The 19,478-nt window shown below is 46.0% G+C and overlaps 2 protein-coding genes and 1 pseudogene across 2 annotated transcripts in view; 1 reads left to right on the top strand and 2 right to left on the bottom strand.

Moving 5' to 3' along the window:
* The window catches only part of ADPRS (ADP-ribosylserine hydrolase), a 7,760-nt gene extending 4,008 nt beyond the window's left edge, over positions 1-3,752 (bottom strand). Inside the window, exons 1-3 of the mRNA XM_004371944.2 lie at positions 3,523-3,752; positions 536-632; positions 62-269 (exon numbers count right to left, since the gene is read on the bottom strand). Coding sequence (XP_004372001.1) covers positions 62-269; positions 536-632; positions 3,523-3,745 — 528 coding nt within the window. The 5' untranslated portion in view covers positions 3,746-3,752. The remainder of the gene's footprint in view (positions 1-61; positions 270-535; positions 633-3,522) is intronic.
* Positions 3,753-4,489: 737 nt separating this feature from the next.
* TEKT2 (tektin 2) lies at positions 4,490-7,441 on the bottom strand. The gene is made up of 9 exons (XM_004371945.1): positions 7,242-7,441; positions 7,032-7,157; positions 6,624-6,829; positions 5,954-6,097; positions 5,736-5,850; positions 5,444-5,551; positions 5,163-5,306; positions 4,930-5,009; positions 4,490-4,780 (listed from the first exon to the last, which is right to left on the bottom strand). Exons 1-9 carry the CDS (start codon positions 7,395-7,397, stop codon positions 4,567-4,569), a joined length of 1,293 nt encoding a protein of 430 aa, XP_004372002.1. The 5' UTR covers positions 7,398-7,441; the 3' UTR covers positions 4,490-4,566.
* Positions 7,442-10,392: 2,951 nt separating this feature from the next.
* LOC111819670 (magnesium transporter protein 1 pseudogene) lies at positions 10,393-15,307 on the top strand (annotated as a pseudogene).
* The last annotated feature ends 4,171 nt before the right edge of the window (positions 15,308-19,478 follow it).

Genomic DNA, 19,478 nt, shown 5'->3' on the forward strand with positions numbered 1-19,478 from the left:
GGGAGAGAGGGAGAGAGGGAGAGAGAGGGAGGGAGCGAGGGGCAAGTCCAGCCCTGAATACCTTCTGCACGTCTTGGACACTACTATAGGCCAGGGATATGCCAGCTACCCGCATGGCACCCCCGTTGCCGTAGGAGCCTTTCCCATTAAACTGGGCCCGGGCAGGCTCATAGACATCATGGCACTTGGGACTTAGGAGCTTCTTGAAGACAGTGACTACTCCAGCTCCATAACCCCTGTCAGGGTCCTTCTTGTACTCCTGAGCAAACCTGGGGGAGAAAAGGGAAATTCCAGTTGGAGTTTACTACATCTCTCTCAGGGTTGGAAGAAAGATCAGGCTGGTTTGGGAACAGAGGGAGCCTTGGGGTGCTGAGGACCCTGTACACAGTGCTGGCATGCCTGGCTTGGGAAGCATCAGCTTTATAAAGTGTCGTGCTGAGGGTGGGGATCCCACACGTGCATGGACATCAGTGCTCTGGTCAAGGGGAGCAACGACTCTGCCTGCCTGTCTTACCCCAAGGTCACCTGCCCTCACCTGTGAGCCATATCCACCTCGTCGAAGGCCTCCTTGGCCAGCAGGGACTGCACCAGGGCCCGGGACATGGCTGTGTCATCTGTGTAGTACAATGCTTCTGTGGGGAGAAGGCAGAGGGGGTGTGAGAGCGAGCTGCAGGGCTTTGGGGTGAAGGCTTGGGCCTCCTGCTCATTCCTTTTAAAGTTACCACATCTAAAATGACTTTAAGTCAGCCTCTCACTTCCTTCGTTTCTGGGGCTCTAGGCCTTCGAGTTTTCAGCTGTTCCTTATTCTGAATCAGCCTCCATGTCCTGCTGGTTTTCAAAGGAAAACCTCTCATCCCCTCTGGCTGCCATCACTGCAGCTCCAGCCTTAATACAACCTGCTTGGGCTATGGCAAGAGCCTCTCAACTCCCCTGCACATTCCTCGCCCTCCAACCCAACTTCACATTCAGCCATAAAACTCTTCCTGAGAGTAGAATATCACTATTCATCTCACTCTCCTGCTCAAAATAGCTGGCTGCCGCCTTTAGGACGAGGTCCAAACTCACTGCTTTGACATTTGAAGCCCAACCCAGTCCAGCCCCTTCCTTCTTCCATTCCACTGCTACCCTATTCCAAGAACCAGTCTTGGAGCTTTTGTCAAGTCCTTCCCAGCTGGTGCTGCTCTACCCCGCCATCCTACCCCATCTCTTTCCTGCGTGCTTGTGAACATTGACCTGGCACTCCTAATACGGCCAGCCCCACTGGTTATTTTGTGACTTCTCCAAATGGTCTATAAGCCTTCTAGGGACAGGGACTTGGTCTTCTTTGAAGAGATGGTTACAAAGAATGAAGCAGATTCCCCAATGAGCCCCCTTTCCCATTCCCCACATCCCCCATACTGCCATCTCTCCATGTATCTCAAGCCCCTAACTTCACCCCCCGCCCCACTCTTAGGTGGCCTCCACCTCCTACTTCCCTACGAAGAGAGGCTACCAGGTATGTTAGCCACAGCTGCACTCTCCAGTCTCCCTTTCAGTCCAAGGTGAAGCCCGCCCCTGCCCATTTCCCCGGGACCTTGCTCCTTCCTCTTCTGCCCCCTCTCTCCTGTATCCTCAACCTTTCCCTCTGTGGTGGAGTAGCACCCAGTCCCCCTTCATTTGGCCACTGCACTCTGATTTTCGGCAGTGAACCAATTCTCTACCACTCTCAGTCGGGCTGATCCCCACCTTCAGCCTGGCCAAATAGCATACCCATTCCCTAGTTCCTGAATGGACATATGACTTAAGCCAGGCCAGTGAGACCCAACTTGGGATTTTTGTTGGGACTACTGCAAAGAGAAACTCTTCCTCTGCTGGTGTTGCTGAGGCGGGAGCTGCTGGGGGCCATGCCATGAGAAGTGTCCACTGGAAAGTGAGTGAAGCCAACCCAGACAGATCTGAGCAATGGAGAGGAACTGAGTCTTGGGTACATGGTTTGAGCCCCTGGAGTCAGCTCTGGTTGAAGCTAGACCTGAAGTCCCTGGGTGCTACAAACAGTTAATGCACTTGGCAAACTGAAACGTTGGAAGTTCCAGTCCACCCAGAGGCACCTTGGAAGAAAGGCCTGGAAATCTACTTCTGAAAAATCAGCCACTGAAAACCCTATGGAGCATAGTTCTACTCTGACATACATGGGGTTGCCATGAGTCAGAGTCAATGCAATGGCAACTGGTTTTGAAACTAGACCTATCTCTCTTACGTCAGTCCATAGGTTCCCTTTTTTGCCTAGGCCATTATGAGTTGGGTTTTCTGTCACTTTCATCCAAAGGGTCCTAAAACACCTCCTAACCTAAAACATGCTGTTTTCCTCATCTTAGCATCAAATCTAAAATCAAATTAAAAACTATCCCTCCATCCTATCATCACCTCAACTACAGCTCATCTCTCTCCTTTCCTTCATACCACACTATACTATTTTCTGATTTTCCATTTCCTTCTTAACCCACTAAAATCTGAAAATGCTTTTTCTAAATCTAGACTTCCCCCTATTTCATTTCTTTGTAGCATGCCACCAGTGACCACTGTCTTCATCTTGAAATTATTTTCTCTGACCTTGATACCCCCCCCTCTTGATTCTTCTCCTCTCTCAAATTGTTTCTTTCCTTAGCTCCTATTCCTCCTCCTCTACCTCCCTCTTAGTTATCAGTATTCTCCAGGGTTCTGACTATGGCCCCTTTATCTTACCATCCCACATGTTCTCCAATTAGAATCACATCCTCTTTTACCTCACACATGATACCTGAGCTCACAGTGGGGTGATGAGTTGACTATACAAAGTGGAAGGATAAGGGAGATAGCTGGATAGGCAGAGGGACAGCACAAGCAAAGGACAGGGGCTAGAGGAAGCATGGTGTGACAAGGAAATGAAGGGCAGAAAGCAAGGCCAAGGGTAGTATAACATTAAGCTGGAGACTCAGAAGAGGGCCTGTTAAATAATTTGGCTGCGTCTCATGGATAATGGGAAATCACTGCAGTTTTATGCCGATACAACGATCAGATTTGTTTCGTAAGGAGCATTCTCTATCATTTGGAGAACGGACTGGTGGTGTAATGATTGTAGAGAAATGAGGTAAAATCGGCAGGAAGTGTGTATGTTGCACCAGACCCAATTTACGGGGATGACGCCCAGGTTTCTGGCTTGCACAAATGAGAAGATGGTGTTGCCATTCCCCGATATGGGGAATGTTCGGGAGACTTCTGGGTGAGATGTGTAAAGATAAAGCTCGGATACGGACACGTTGAGTCCGAGGTGCCTGCGGGTCATCCAGATTTGGCCCGTGCTACCCTCGCCAGCCTCATCTCATTCGCACCCGGGAGCCTCTCTCCCTCCTGGGTTCGCCCGGCCCCGGTTCCGCTTCCCTCCCCAAGAGGGCTTCTCGGCCTCCCCCCGGCCCCTCTGTCCCTCTGGGGCCCGGCTCGCAGCGCCCGGCAGCCCCTCCGCTCCCCGCGGGCGGTGCGCTCCCCCTTTGCGCCCAGCCCGCCCACCTGTCCGCGCGCTGCCCGGAGAGCCCGGGTCCGGGTCCAGGTTCTGCACGTGACGCAAAACTGACGTCAGGCTCACGGGGTCCTGAGCCTCGTAGATGGCGCCCACGCAGTCCCCAAGCAGCGCGCCAGCCAGGCAGCCTCGGAAGCGGGAAAGGGAGCGGGCTGCCCCAGCCCCTCCGCAGCCCGCCGCCGTCATCGCCACAGCCGCCGCGGCCGCCGCCATTCACGCGGGCCACACAGCACTTCCGGTGCTTTTGGCGCGCTCCCCACAGCGCCTCCACCCCCCGCCCCGCGCCCCACAGCGCCCCCCCGTGGCCTGGAGCCTCAGCGCCCCTCCCTGGCCCACAGCGCCACCCAGCGGTCCGGAGTCGCGGCGCCGTGCAGCCCCCGCGTGTGTGTGACCAAGATTGGATCCGCAGTCAGCCTCCTCAGCCCCAGTTGCGAGGTGTCTTTTTGGTCAGGCCGCGGCTTTTGGTCCCCATCCTTGCTGCGTGTAAACGGCGTCACAGTGGGCCGGGACGGCCACTAAAGGGGTGGGCATGGCGGCCTGATTTTCCGAAGCCTCGTTGTGTTCCCGGAGCACTCCTGACTCCCTCGCCCCACTCAGTCCCATGGCAGCCCCAGCCCTCGGCCCCTACTCAGGCCTTCCTACCCCCCACCCAAGCCCTCCCTCAGCGACCCTAGCCCCCACTGGGCTTACCTTAGGCATCAAAAGGGCAGGGAAAGGTCCAGCTTTGGCCAGTTGGGGCAGAGCTGGGGAGAGCAGTTTTGCTAGGACCCATGGGTTTCTGACCTAGCCCAGAAAGGGGGTTCCCTAAGAGCAGGGGTAGGAGCTGGATTTGGAAAATGGGGCTTGGGGAGTGATGTTCCCTATCTTTGCTCCTCCATACACAGGGGGCCAGGCACCCTCTCACTCCCTGCTGACTGCATGCTGGGGTAGCAGAGAACAGTCTGGCATAACACGCTGGCATTTATTAGTTTCAGTCTTTCTCCCTCTCTCTTCCATTTCCCACCCAACCTCCCTCTCCCACTAGCCCCTCAAGGTTAGGCTAGCTCCAGCTGGCGGCTTTTGAGTGGACTCAGGGTGCGGTTTGTGGTGCGGGTGAAGGTGTCCACCTCAGGCACAAACTTCTCAGCAGGCACTGTCAGCTTCCGACGGGTGTCCATGCACTTGGTGTCCAACAGCATGAAGTTGGCTTTGCAGGCAATGTCAGCCTGCAGCCGGGCCAGGTGCTTGTATAGGGCGTCTAGAGCATCCCTGGGGAGGAAGCATTAATAACCTGCATGAGGCTGGGAGGTCTGGGCTGGACCCACCAGCCTTCAGGTCAGGAAGATAAAACCCAAGGAAACCAGCAGGCCATGGGTGGAGGTGTCTCCCTGCCCCTCCTGCCCACTCCTCAAACCTACTGTGCTTGTGCCATCTTCTGCTTCAGGGCAGTGATTGTTGCCTCTAACTGGTGAACCTCGTCGGTGAGGCCGTACTGTGCCTGGAGGCAGAGGGGCAGGTTGGGAGTTTAAGGTCCACTATAGGCCTGGCTGCTACCATCCCAGCACCCTTACTCCACCAAGAATATGTAGTGGAGGGTGATCCTGAGAAAGGTATAGCAAGGAGGCCAGTGCCCGCTGGAATACCCTCTCACCTGATCCCGGCAGAGTTCCACATTGGGCCGGTAAGTTCTGGACTCTAGCCGGGTATGTGATAGCTTCAAGCTCAGAAACTTTCTCTGCAGATCCTCTTCCAGGTGCCGGATGTCCTTCTGCAGCTCGGCAATCTCCTCTAAGGTCTGCAGGGGACAGAGTGACTGGTCTCCATCAGCTGAACCCATCATGGTGCACCGAGTCCAGGGCTTCTTGGCAATGTATTAGGCGCCTCATCCCACTGAAGGAACTCCAGACCCCAGGAGATTAAACAAAGGCTCACATTCTTCTCTTGCCACCTGAGCTCGCTGTACACTTTCTCCTTCTCCCAGAGTTGCTTCCTGAAGGCAAATTCTGTTGCAACCCTCTGGGCTTCGAGTTCGTTATTGGTCTGAAGGACAGGAAGTAGACAGGGCAAGAGGAGAGTATAAGCTCATGGTCATCTGAGGATATTGTTCAAGTGAGGGGAAGCAGTGCCAGATGGCCAACAGGGAACAAAGAAGGGCTTGAGTGCACACGGCCATCCTGCCGCCCTATTAGCCATGAAAGAGCTGGGGTGGATAATGGTCAGTCACCTCAGCAATAGTTAGGGCGATGGCCTCCCTCAGCTCTGTGGCTACTTTCATCTCAGCCTCTGCCCGATTCTTGTTGAACTGACTGAAATCATCCCACTGCTGGAGTGTGGAGGAGCTGCAAGTGGCAAGGAATAATGGGGTCACAAAGGTATGGCCTGTGAGTGAGCGGTGGAAGGAGAAGAGGGAAGAGGAGAGACTGACTGAAACATTCTTCTTACCCATTGGGGACGCGTGTAGGATTGACCTTCAGAGAGATGTTTGGAGAGTTGACGTTGAGAGAGAGGCAGCCTCTGTCGATCTCCAGTGTCTCCATTTTGCCCCGATGGTCAGAGTTGAGCTGCTGTCGGACTTCCTGGAGGAGGCTGGGGAAGGAGCAGACGTGATCAGAAACCATCCCCCAAGGCCCCAGGGTGCAGACCCTATTGTACTGAAGGGACACTGAGTGATGGGGAATCTGGGATGTTGCTTCCCAGCAGAAGACAATGAAGCTGCTGCTTTACTGAGACAAAGACCCGCACAGCTGGATGAGCTCCACATGACAAAATAAGACACCCAAGTGTTTGCACATACCCACAGGGGCACACGTATGTAGCTACATTCACAAAGGCACACACACACAATAAGGTACTCAGGGGTAGTGGCAAATGGGCTTCATCTCTCATACTGCTTCCAATCAGTTCATGATGGCTGCCTAGAGCAAGGTTGTGAGAAGTATTCTGAGACCATGTCCAGGCAGTGGAAATGATGCTATGATCAATTAGTGATGTCTGCCATGGGTGCAGGAAGGGCAAAAGCTAGCATTTAAGAGCCAGTTACTCTATGTTCCACATTCAAGACACACGACCTCCAAGTGCATGTGAACATTCGAATGTCACATCTCTCCCCTACCAGAGCTGCTCGAAGGCCTGATCAATCTTCTGTTGCAAGGCCTTCTTGGTGGCATCAATGACCTCCACCTCTTTGTGCAGCTCATCCTCCACAGTGTCATTCACCACATCAATGTCTCGTCGACTGTCCCGCAGGGTCAGGCACTCAATTGCCACATCCAGAGGCAAGTTCTTGGCCTGCAGATTTTGCTCTGCTGACTCCTTCATCTAGAAAAGAGAGGGCACAGGGAATCTCGTGGAGCCAGGCATTGGGAAATGGCATCCATCTCTACTTTAGCAGAGGGGCCAGTGAGTGACTCAGATGGACATGCCACCAATTACCCCCATCAAAGGTTCTTTAACCCAGAAGGGGGAAGTGAGTGGGGGTCCTCGAAGCGATGTCTCCTGGCACCCAGCCCTAGCTCCCTGCCTGTGTCAGGGCATCAATCTCAGCATCTAAATCCGTTAGACACTTGTCCAGCATCTCCTTCCACTGGTTGACAGTATCAATCCTCTCTGTAAGTCGAGTCCTATTGTCATGTTCATCCCAAATGGTCTGGAAGAGACAGAGTCAGATCAGGAGGGTGTCAGTTGCTGGGGTCTATCCCTTGGCTCACCCAACTAGGCTCTGGCCCCCAACCTGGTTGTTGGTCTCGTTGCGGAGGACACGGGCCTCCTGGCGGATCTGATGGGAAGCATCTCGCTGCCTCTCAGCATTGGTGGACAACAGGTAGCTATTGGTGTACCAGTCAGCCAGCTGGAAGCGCTGACTCGGCTTGACACTAACTGTGGTCATGGTGCAGGGGCCAGAAGGGTCAGAAACCCCTAGGCCTGTTTCAAAACACCCACTTTCTGCTGGAGAGAGGAAAAACAAGGCTTCAGAAGACCATTCAGGAGAACTTCTTTTTTTTTTTTTTTTTTTTTACAGTTGAGTGGTTTATTAAGGAAGTAACAGGGTACAATTTATGACCAGGATCAATAGGCTATAAGTCAAGATCAGGATCAGAAAGCATATAGGCAAGTCTGGAAGACTCTCTTGAAGTGGAAAGCACATCCTTCCTTTATACAGTATAAGACACCTCTCTGAGCTCCTCTCAGTTGTATAAGCAAGCAGTCCTTTCTTTCTGCCAGGTACAGCCCCTCTCCGCCTTACATGGCCTCCTCTCAGCTCACTCAGGACAAGCTTCCTATGGGCCCTCCCAGGACAGGCCTTCTCTTGACCCCCTCAGGACATGCTTCTTGGCCCTGCACTCCCTCTCTCAGCCGTTTAGGCCTCTCTGCCCTCAGCCTCCCTGCCATCAGCCTCTCCACTGCTAACTGACTTGCTCATAGCCAGCATAGCAGGTTTGTTCAGCTCTTTTAGCTGCATTCCTAGCAACAGGTTTCTGCCCTCACATCTGGCTCTGCTGTGGGGTCCCTTCCAGTTCAGGAGAACTTCTTGTAGATAAAACATCCCCCTCTAAAGGAAGTGCTCTTGTCCATTTTTCTCTAAAACCACCTTCCTGCAGGAAGCCTTCTTGGGAGCAGCCCTTCATTTACTCAACTTTCTACGAGGCATTAACTAGGTTTCCTTTCACCCATCCACCCACTGTAGGTCTTGGAATAGGTGAAAGGGGACAATGGAGTCTTCCGGGGTGGGGGGTGTCTAGTACCCGGTGGGGGAGTTGCTTTTAGGTTAGGTTGACAAGAAAAATGGCCCTAAATCCAGTTTCCACCCCTACTGCCAGCAACTGAGTCTTTTTGAGCTGCTCCACCCTACCCACCCCCCCAACTCTGGGCAGGACCTGTCGGGATCTAAGAAGAGAAGGAGCCCTGTACTCCATCCAGGCAAAGGACAGGCTAGTTTTGCAGGGAGGATAAGTGTTGGCACTAAGAACGGGGTGCAGCTGCCCTCCTCCCCATCTGACCGTCACACTCCCTCCGCCCTCTCTTGGGGGAGGAGGAGCGGGTGTGTTGAGGGCCCCCCCAGTGGGAGGAGCCAAGCCGAACCCGCCCCTCCCCAGGATAATCATTTTTGGTTTGAATTAACACCCAAGCCTGGCTCAGAGAAAGGCGGAGGGAGCGAGGGAGCGAGGGAGCGAGGGAGCTCGACCTCAGTGTGAGCCCCCCGCGGTTCCCGCTCCCGTTGTCCTCTTACCTCCTTTCCCAGCTTGCACTTCGGCCTCCCCGGGCGAGGCTCCTCTGCTGTTAAGCACTTCCAGTTGCTAGGCGACCGCCCCTCTCCCAGCGTGCTAACCAGCAGCCGCGGTGTTTAGCCCGACGACCGCGGGCAGCGACGGCGCGGGCGGGGGGCAGGAGGCCCTTCAGGGCGGGAAAGTGGCGGCTGCCCCGCGGCTGCGGCGAGCCGGGGTGGGTGGGGGGCTGGGACTGCAGGAGGGGACGTGAGGAGGAAGGAATAATTGTAGCACATTCATTTTATTTAAGCATTAAACATTTTTATGTTGGCAAAAGTCGTGCCTCGACATGATAAAAAAATACCAGAGCACATAGAAAAGATAAAAATTTCCCGGTCAGGCTTCACTCCCCGGATGGTATCCCTCAAGAAATGTATATGTATTTAATATTATTTACACATACTCCTTTGACCCTGTATTTGACAATTTAATCCATCTGCTTGAAGGCACAGAAGGAACCATAATCGTGTGTGTAGAGGATACAAGCCTGGGAGAGATCACTGGGGTATTAGAAACAATGCTCAAAATTCACCTATTTCTTTAAAAAAGGAGAAAAAATTCAACCGTGCCTTATCGGCCAATACTGTTCTACCAAAACCAAACCCGTTGCCGTCGAGTCGATTCCGACTCATAGCGACCCTATAGTACTAGGTACTGTAAATATGTTAACATTTAATTCTCATAACTAATAGGCGAGGTAGGCATTATCCCTATTTATCAGATAACAAAAGGTTACACTGCTAAAAAACGAGGATAGGAATCCAGGTGTGTCTGATCCCCACGTCCGTCCGCATTCTCCCTAGTCCCACTCCATAATGCCTTAGTGGTGGCGCAAGAAATAGAGAGGAAGACAGGGATGCCATTCCCAACACGTGGGCCTGGTCCTGTCCTGAGGGCTTTGCACAACCATCCCATGACGTGGGTTCCATTAACTATTCTCATTTTACAGCAGAGGAAACTGAGGCACACAACAGTGAGGAACGTGCCCCAGGTCACATAACTAACAAATGGTAGAGCGTGGATCCAAACTCAGGTAGTCTGGCCCCAGAGGCCAAACTCAAGTTTGATGGATGAGGGAAAAAGAGGAGTCCAAAAAGAGTCCCTCAGTTTTAAAACCTCAGGGATTGGTAGGATGGTATTATCCTTAACAGAGGGAAGAAAGGAACAGAACCAAACGCTTGGTGGGCAAGGGGAGGGTGAGGTTGGTGGCTTTTGAAACATTTGAGGTGCTTGTGGTAGATGCAGGTGCCATACAGCAGGAAGAAATGCTAGTCTGCAGCTCAGCCAAAAGACTGAAGCTAGAACACTGTTTCTCAAACATCCTTGATCCAAGAACATTTTCTTCCCACAGAATATTTTATAAAGTCTAAATATGGTTTAGTCCCTAAGTAGCACAGTTACATGCTTGGCTACTAACAAAAGATTGGCAGTTCAAATCCATCCAGAGGCACCTTGGAAGAAAGTCCTGGCAATCTACTTCTGAAAAGTCAGCCATTGAAAACCCTGTGGAGCACAGTTCTATTCTGACACAGATGAAGTCACCATGAATCAGAATCGGCTCCATGGCAACTGGTTTGGTTTGGTATTTTTTGCGTACATGGTTCACGATCCAGACATAACCACAAGAGCTTGTGATATAGCTGCTAATATGTTTACCAGGATTCAAGAAAGACAGATAAAAAGGTCTTGGATCAATCAATTGCTGTAAGAAATGATCACATTTTGGTTTATATGTTTAAAACAAATTTTATAACAGAAAGAAGTAAACAAATATGGCAGAGATGTGGTCGCTTTGGCATATACCTCTGACTATAGTGGTGGCCCTGCTGCTTGTGGCTCATGGGATTCCCTCAGATCCTGCGCGAGGGAAGATGGTGTTGGCAGAAAAGGTCAGCCAGCTGATGGACTGGACCAAGAAAAACAGAGTGATAAGAATGAGTGACACCACGTTCTATCATTTTGTACTAGAACCACCAAGAAACTACTCTATGATTGTGATGTTTACTGCTCTCCATGAGTTAAGACAGTGTATAATGTGCAAACGTGCTGCTGAAGAATTTCAGATCTTGGCAAATTCCTGGCAACAGTCCAGTACATTCACCAACAAGATATTTTTTGCTATGGTGGATTATGATCAAAGCCCTGAAGTCTTTCGAATGATTCAAGTGGTGTCAGTTCCAAATGTCCTCCACTTTTCTGTTAAAAGGAAATTTACATCAGATGATATTTATCATTTGGAAGGAAGGGGTATCACAGCTGAGCAAATGGCTAAATGGGTAGCTGAGAGAACGAACGTCAGCATCAGAATCAGACAGCCTACAAATGTTGGTGTTCTCTTCATGTTTGGGACAATTTTGGTGCTCAGTGGTGGACTTGTGTGTTTACTTAAAAAGAAGAGGGAGTTTATTTCTAACAAAACTTTGTGGGCAGTTTTAGGTCTGTCTTTTGTGACTGTGATGACATCTGGTCAAATGTGGACTCATATAAAAGGAGCACCATATGCTCAAATGAATCCTCACACAGGACATATACATTATATCCACAGAATGAATTACTCTCAATTTGTAGCAGAAACATGTATCGTTGCTCTGTTTAATATGTGCATTTCCCTGGGAATGGTGGTGTTAGATAAAGCTGCCACATCCAGAATGAACATTGTAAAGAGGAAGATGATGTGTATGACAGGTATATGTCTAGTTGTAATATTCTTCAGCTGGCTGCTCTCTCTCTTTAGATTTAAACAACGTGGATATCCATACAGGTTTCTGATGGATTAAAAAGGATCCTAGAGATACAGACATTGAAGCAAGAAATTTGGGGAAAAAAAAAGTATAGTGAAACAGAAAAATGTGAACTCATAACGTTAAGTGAATGAGATTTTTAACCAAAGGAGACATGAAGTGCCTTGATAATAACAAGCCATTTCCACTCAAAATCTGTGCAGTATATGGTATGGATTTTTTCTGTTCTTCTCAATTTTCTTTTCCCAGTAAATGCACAGATTACCTAACCTGTGAATTCTAATTATTAAAATCCTTAGAGAGTATAACTTTTATCTAATTTAGAGCACCAATGCCTGGAGGCAAATATAGTACTACTTGGTACTACTCCTAGCAAGTCTTTCCTACTGAAATACATGACTATGCTTCTTGATAGTTGTAGGTATTATAAACTAAACACTGGATTACAGTTCCTGGATATTGTTAACTACCTTTTCTCTGGAAAGATTTCAGATAAATTCCCTTTCCTTATTTTTCTTGTATTTCAGGTGACCCATCTCTAGCAAAATAGTATTTCCTATTTCTATGTTGACTTGAGGTTGTTTTCCATTTAGGGGAATCTAAGAGAAAAATATGTATAGTTTTTTGTTTAGGAGCATGCTAAAATATCAAGTTATTTCCAAAATGCAGAAATGCAGGACTGAACATCCTAAAAACCTTTCTTTCCCCTTAAATGGAAAACAAGGTACAAATTTGAAGACTTTGTCTTTATCTTCCCTCTATAACCTGAAGATAATCAAAGTTAAGTCCTAAACAGCTTACTAATGTGGTTACCAAGTCAGACCAAAGATTTAAATTGAGGTTTACTATTGAATCAAACTCTACCTTTCTCTCTGGTAAATTGCTATTTTAGGAATATGAGAAAAACTGTGGTTGTGAAAATGTTTTTCAAACAACAGCAATAATTTAGTGTCACAACAATTCAGTGTAATTTGTTTTAAATTGGGACTTCTTTTAGCTATTTACGGTCCAGTAACCCTCCTCCAGGGTATAGTGGAAGATTTTGAGTTTTACATAAGAGTTGTTTGCCAAGGGAGTTGGCTATAATTGCCCAAATTATACTTTTTTTTTTTCAATTGGAGGGGAGGTAGGAATAGTTAACCTCTCTCATTTTAATTTAGACAACTTTTTATTCAATATTCCAGAGGAATTCGACTCTGGATTTTTTTCCCAGCTTACATTTCTGTTGGTCTTGCACTTGACTCAGGCCAAATAAACGCATGTTGATATCCTCAAAGCTGAGACTTAATCAGGCTAACTGGTTTTGCATAGCACACTAAGAAAAAACAGTTGCTATCAAGTAGATTCTGACTCATGGCAACCCCATGTGTGTCAGAGTAAAACTGTGCTCCATAGGGTTTTCAATGGCTGATTTTTCAGAAGTAGATTGCCAAGCCTTTCTTCCGAGCTGCCTCTGTGTGGACTTGACCTATAACCTTTCCGTTAGCAGCCCAGTGTGTTGACTCTGCATTAGCACATTACCCCCACTGCCAAAGCTGAGTCGATTCTGACTCATAGCGACCCTACAGGACAGAGTAGAACTGCCCCATAGGGCTTCCGAGGCTGTAATCTTTACGGAAGCAGACTGTCACATCTTTCTCTCTCCGGCACAGTGGCTGGCGGTTCCAACTGCCAACCTTTTGGTTAGCAGCCTAGCATGTTAACTACTGCGCCACCAGGGCTCCTTCATTAGCACATTAGTAGAGAGAAGTAACTGCTGCTTCAGCTACACAGCTGCAGATGATTTGCCCTGAAAGTTGAAACAGTAATTTCTTCTCCCGAACATGATTTGCCCTACTTATCTTCAAAGTGTACTCTTTCTCTCTCAGCTAAAATGAATGCAAGTAGCTTTGCTGCAACAAAGCAAAGTGTTAAACTTTTGTGCAGATTCTCAAATTAATATCTAAAGGGCCTTAAGGAGACAATCAAATTTTTTTATTAATGGTTTAGATAACATCTATTAGTATGTTTTAAAAAATACTATTCAAGGAGGTAACACAGATGATGAAACTTTTATGATCTAGAATCTTGATAAAAGCATAACAATAAACTAGAAAAATTAAACTCACAAAACAATATATATACAGATGGTTAAGCAACCTTCATTTTTATATAAAATACAACAAGCCAAAAAACACCTGAATGAGGATGCTACTGAAATCCTGTCTGGTACAGCATCAAAACTTTCTTGTTTCAAGCAACTTAATGTGCAAATTCCATTTAGCAAGATATGTTATATAGCAAAGGAAGAGTAACACTGTACATTTAGCAGTGTCAAGTACATTTGAATTGGGCTGTTTCTAAAACCATTCAGCAGAAAGTTCATTAAAGTTTTGTTTCAGCTGAGAATCAGACGTCTTATTAGGTTGAATAATCCTGGGCCACTAATGTGTGTCTGTATAAATTTTGAACCCAAGCATTATCATCATTAGAGGAAAACATTTTAATAGAGAAAAGCACAAGGAAGGTACTGCTTTATAAGGGCATTGCAAAGCTCTTTTTAGACTGTAGAAATTGTAGAAGTAACAAAAGTGACGTAAGATAGGAAAACAATCTGAATCTTCTACGGATAAAGCTTTAAATTTCAGTTTCCTTATAACAGTATTTTATCAAATATTGTAAAAATGATCATGTCCTTTTCTGGCACTGAAAGATCAATCTAACTGATTTCCTAAAAGCATCTGCAAGGTATGCAAATCTCAGCAACCAAGAGCAATTTTTTAAATGAGCAGACAACTGAAACATGAAGACTTACACTTCAAGAAAACAACCAGCAAAAACACCCTGGGTTTTTGCCCTTAGACTGCCACCTCACTTCGGCTGGCTTAAGTCTAGTGCTCTGAGCACCTTTTTCTCTGAACAAACATTCAAGCTGTTGAGCTCTAATATAATCGGTGATTTGTTCTGTCCAAGTCTAGTAAATTTTATTAATCAGAGCAATAGGCTGATTTTAGTCTGCCTACATAACCACAGAGCCCTGGTGGCGCAGTGGTTAAGAGCTACAGCTGCTAACCAAAAGGTCAGCAGTTTGAATCTACCAGGTGTTACTTGGAAACCTATGGGGCAGTTCTACTCTGACTAGAGGGTCACTATGAGTTGGAATCCACTTAATGGCAACGGGTTTGGTTTTTCTGGTTTTTATATAACCATGATGCTTTTCTGGTGCTACACTTATCTACACTACAGCCCCTCTGATTTTTCAGTGTGGCCTTAGTACCACTGTCACATACATTTCCTCCAGTTAACTGTATGAAATGGGTAAAATTATCAATGTTTCTTGAATTTTTCTATACCAGTGTAGTTATTTGGTAAAGACTGACATAAGAATGATCCTTTTTAGGTTTGTCAAAGGTATCAACTGACACATATGGTTTAAAATAATACCTACCAACATTTGTCAGAAAGCTACCTAGTCCTTCTCTAGTATCAGCAACAAGATCCTTCAAGAACACAAAGTGTACTTTCAGGGCTGTACAGAGTCTGGGGACACACAGCTGGGAGAAGACAGGGATGGGGGATACATAATAGCAAGAAGGGATTAGATTTAATTCTCTGATATACTGGAGAATATATACATGGTAAATTGAAATTACGAAAAGACAAGTTTTTTAATAGACTAGATTGCGTCAAAGTAGTGAATAACCCCCAGGCAAGGAGGATGTAGGTCCTCAAAGGGATTCTTGCACCCCTCACTCACCACCAGGGTTCCTTTGAGTCTAGTGGTGGCAAACAAAAAATTCCTGTGCAGGGCAGGCCAAGAGGGGTGGGTGTTGTGGAGAGACTCTGCCCCACCAAAGGGACAATCACCACTGAGCTTCTCCGGATGGCAGCCGTGAAGGAACAGTGGTCCCGAGTTGTCAGATCTCATTTTTCAAGAGCAGACAACATCTGGATTTTTACGTGAGACCTGCTGAGGTTCTAAATGTTGGCACCTAATAAAAATATTTTAAACACTGAACAACAGTTACTCTCAGGATGAAATTGGCCTGCCAATTTGAGAACTCTGCTTTTAGTCCAATAACTTCAATTGTAAAATGAAGGGAAGTGATATACGTGAAGTTATACAGTTAAGACAGTTGAGAGCTGGTTTTCAAAATCTTGTTAGTCCAATGTTTTCTTGCATATCACAACTGGGTTGTGTTTCTACTACTGAGCCTGTAAAGATCCTCCCAGTTCATTTCAGTTTTTTCCTGACCCGTTCATATTTTACCTGCTGGTAGTTAGTAAGATGGTGCAGGACCAGGTAACATTTTGCTCTGTTGTACATGGGTCGCCATGAGTTGAAGCCAATTCAATGGCAACTGAGTTTGTAAGCCTGCCTTCTTGCCTCCTCCACTCAATGTTTTTTTGAACGTTTTATCGTGGTTTGGGTGGAAGTTTACCGAGCAAATTAGTTTCCCATTCAACAATTAGTACACATTTCTTTTTTGTGACATTAGTTGCAGTCCCCTCAATGTGACAGCACTCTACCCACTTCCTCCCTGAGTTCCCCGTTTCCATTTGCCCATCTTTCCCGGCTTCTGAACTTTGTTTTTGGGCAAATCCTGCCCTTTTGGTCTCCTGTGGTTGATTGTTCTGAGAAGGACATTCCTCATGGGTGTTACTGTTCACTTTATAAGCCTATCTATTGTTTGGCTGAAAGGTGATCTCCAGGAGTGGGTTCAGTTCCAGGTTTGGAGGGTGTCTAACGGTCATAGTCTCGGGGGTTCTGCCAGTCTCTATCAGTCCAGTAAGTCTGGTCTTTTTCATTAATTTGAAGTTTGTTCTATGTTTTTTTTTTCCCACTCTGTCCAGAACCTTCTACTGTGATCCCACTCAGAGCTGTTGGAAGTGGTAGCCAGGCACCATCTAGTTCTTCCGGTCTCAGGCTAGTGGAGGTCGTGGTTCATGTGGTCTATTAGTCCTTTGGACTAATTGTTTGAGACTTTGATTTTCTTCACTCTTCTTTGTTCCGCATGGGAAGAGACCAATAGTTTGTCTTTTAGATAGCTGCTCTTAACCTTTTAAGACCCCAGTCACTACTCACCAAAGTAGGATATAGAACATTGTCTTTATGGACTATGTTATGCCAACTGACCTAGATATTCCAACCAATGTCTTTTAAGAAGGGAGAATTGGGAAGGAGAAGTTAAGGAGCCTCTTTAAAACCTGAACGCCAACCATATGCCCAGCACTTTCCATACATTATCTCATTTAATGCCCCAACAGCTCTGTGAGGGAGCTACTATTATCTTCTTTTATACTGGAGGAGACTGAGATTTAGAAGCATCAAGGAACTTGCCCAGAGTATCATGTCATAAAGGTTTGAACCCAGGGCTTTGTGATTCTAAAACCTAAATTCTTTACCTAAGTCTGAACAGCTGTAATGATGACCACACAACAGAAAGTTTGGAGCAAAGCTTTTTCTTTTTATTGCAGTTATTAGTGAAAGTTACACTTCAAACTGAAGCTAAGCAACACTAAAATCATCATTATTTTTTAAAAAGGATTAAAAACAATACAACACAGAAGTCTTCCAGTATGCAGAATAGCAGAAAAAAGAGGAGTGGTTCTGTCACAGGACATTTTAGTGACAGTCTTGGCTCAGAAAGAATTCCAACAATTTCTTTAACATAAAATATTATAAGTCATTGAACTGCTTAAAAACCAGCTTCTTTAAACTTCTCAATCTCAACCATAAGTTTTTTTGTAGTGATTTTTTGGGGAGATAATCTAAATGGAAGTAGAAAATTTACTACCAAATTTTAAATACCGAAAATAAGCACTTTTGTTTAAAAACTTTATTTGCCTTCTGCTCATCATAATTACACACAATTTTCAAGGAGTAAATGACAACCAAACCCAAAGCCTGGCCCCTAAGTACACAGTGATAGGATTCAGCATTTGGTGTTTCTAATTCTGGATACAATGGTTATGTATCTATCATGGATTGCCCATGCCCCGCCACCCCATACAAAGTGCCAATTTCCTCTTAATAAAACGTGGCGGTCAAGTTTAGTCTCATTCAAGATCTCATTTGGTTCTATAGCATACTACAGAGTTGGACTCACTCCACTGCTTTAACGGATGCTACTGTGTAACCAAATATTAAAAAAAGAAGGCTTAAACATAAACACTTTGAAATTCTGCAGTCTTTAAACCACTACGGTAAATCAATCTTACTTATGACAAGCCAACAAAAAATATAAGGCCGGGCCAGGCGTAGGACAGAGGGTAGGGAGGATGCGGAAGGAGGTTTGAGAGAACCATCACATCATTTTACTATGCTGAAACTTGGGATGAGTAGAAGTATCTGGCAAGAATAGTTAGTGTGGAAAAGGAGGATGGATAAAGAGGTTACTCTGAATTTTTGTAATAATTCAGTTTCAAAACATACTGTTATCAACCCCCAAAAATAGTAGTTCACATCTGCAATACAAATAGGCACACACGGTCAAGATGGTTAAAAAGGAAAATTTAAAGGCTATTTGTCTGTCTGCAGGGCACAGTGCAGGTGTCCCCACCCTGCCCACATGTCCTATATTTACATTTTACTCTTCAGAAAAGCCCCTTTAAAAAGAGTGCTATTTCCTCCTCCACTACTTTGGGTTTAAAAAAAAAAAAAAAAAAAAGCCGCAATCATCTAAAGTGAGATCGGTTTGCAATGCTTTTGGGGTGTGCATCTGTATGTGCATTGTGTGTAATATAAATGTTCTCTAGAGTGAGTTCTAATCCACTGGAATGGTCAGATTACAATTTTAGTCCCCAAAACGCTAAAGAAACAGCACTTTTTCCCCATATAAACTTTTATGTAATACATACAGTGTTATACATATAGAATATTTATACACACACACACACACACACACACACACACACACACACCCAACTGCTTCCCACAGTCTATGAGTCATGGAGTATCCTTTGCAGGGATCCACACACTAGTCCACAAAAATGATCTTTATTCACAAGATACAGTAATACTTTTATGGATCCATAACTGAAGAGGCATTAAAGCTACACATTATAGCAAAAATTGTTTAAAAGTATTCCTGATATATCAAAGATAATGCTCTTAGCTATCTCACTTGAGCAAGGTGGATTTTTTGTTCATTTTTCAAGCACAAATCTCCCCAATTTTTCATCTTAAGTACTTGTGATTTTCATGATCCTATAAAATATACCACCTAGGTTAGCAATGAGTTGGTAAAGCCCAACTGCCTGAGACAAGGGGAGCTCAGCAGTGACAGAGATAAAAAATAAATGTTGATGCATCCATACCCTGTGTACCCAAAATCCATCCTTTTTTCTTTTAAAAAAAATTGTCTGTTGCAACAAGGAATTGCTTACACAGCCTGTGGTGGTGGTGTACCCTTTGCTACTTCCTTGAAACAGGAACCTTCTTGGGGTGGGGGTAAACCTGTTGAACTGTAAGGCCCTGGCCATGCTCCATAAAGATAACTGGGTCAGACACCAAGAACTCTTCCTGTTACCTGCAGGAGTTTAGAACTGAATGAAAATGAAGAAAAAATGTTCACTATTTTTACAAATACATGATACTTGGAATTTTTAAGTAAAGCAAGGCTCACAACTGTAAAGCGACAATGAGTGAAATAAGTACACTTTTCTTAAAACCCAGACCCCATTCCAACAACAACAACAAAAAAAAAGGTACCAAAAATATGCCAAGAAACAAGTGGATAACAATCTGGTTGTGGAACAGCCTCTGATGCCAAGATGTAGCAAAAAATGCCTAAAGGCAAAAGGCGAAGTTAGTTTTTGAGTATCTCATAGTCTTATCACATTAATGTAAATCAAAATACAACTGCAGCTGCCATAGCACCACTCAAATAAGTTTGGTTTTTGAAAAGTTATACTTTTGTCAAGGATTGTTATAAAGAAAAATCCAGCCTGTGTGCTGGGTATCTAGCAAAGGAGAAACAG

The sequence above is a fragment of the Trichechus manatus genome, unplaced genomic scaffold, assembly GCF_000243295.1.
Source record: "Trichechus manatus latirostris isolate Lorelei unplaced genomic scaffold, TriManLat1.0 scaffold00015, whole genome shotgun sequence".
In the NCBI taxonomy this organism is placed as follows: Eukaryota; Metazoa; Chordata; class Mammalia; order Sirenia; family Trichechidae; genus Trichechus; species Trichechus manatus.

Bases quoted from the DNA above. Each gene is read 5' to 3' on its own strand.
- TEKT2 (XM_004371945.1), bottom strand. From the start codon at position 7,397: ATGACCACAGTTAGTGTCAAGCCGAGTCAGCGCTTCCAGCTGGCTGAC. The intron at 5,851-5,953 runs GTAAGAAGAATG...TGCCACTTGCAG, and splicing joins CCTACACGCGTCCCCAATGG to CTCCTCCACACTCCAGCAGT. The intron at 5,552-5,735 runs GTGACTGACCAT...CCTGTCCTTCAG, and splicing joins TCGCCCTAACTATTGCTGAG to ACCAATAACGAACTCGAAGC.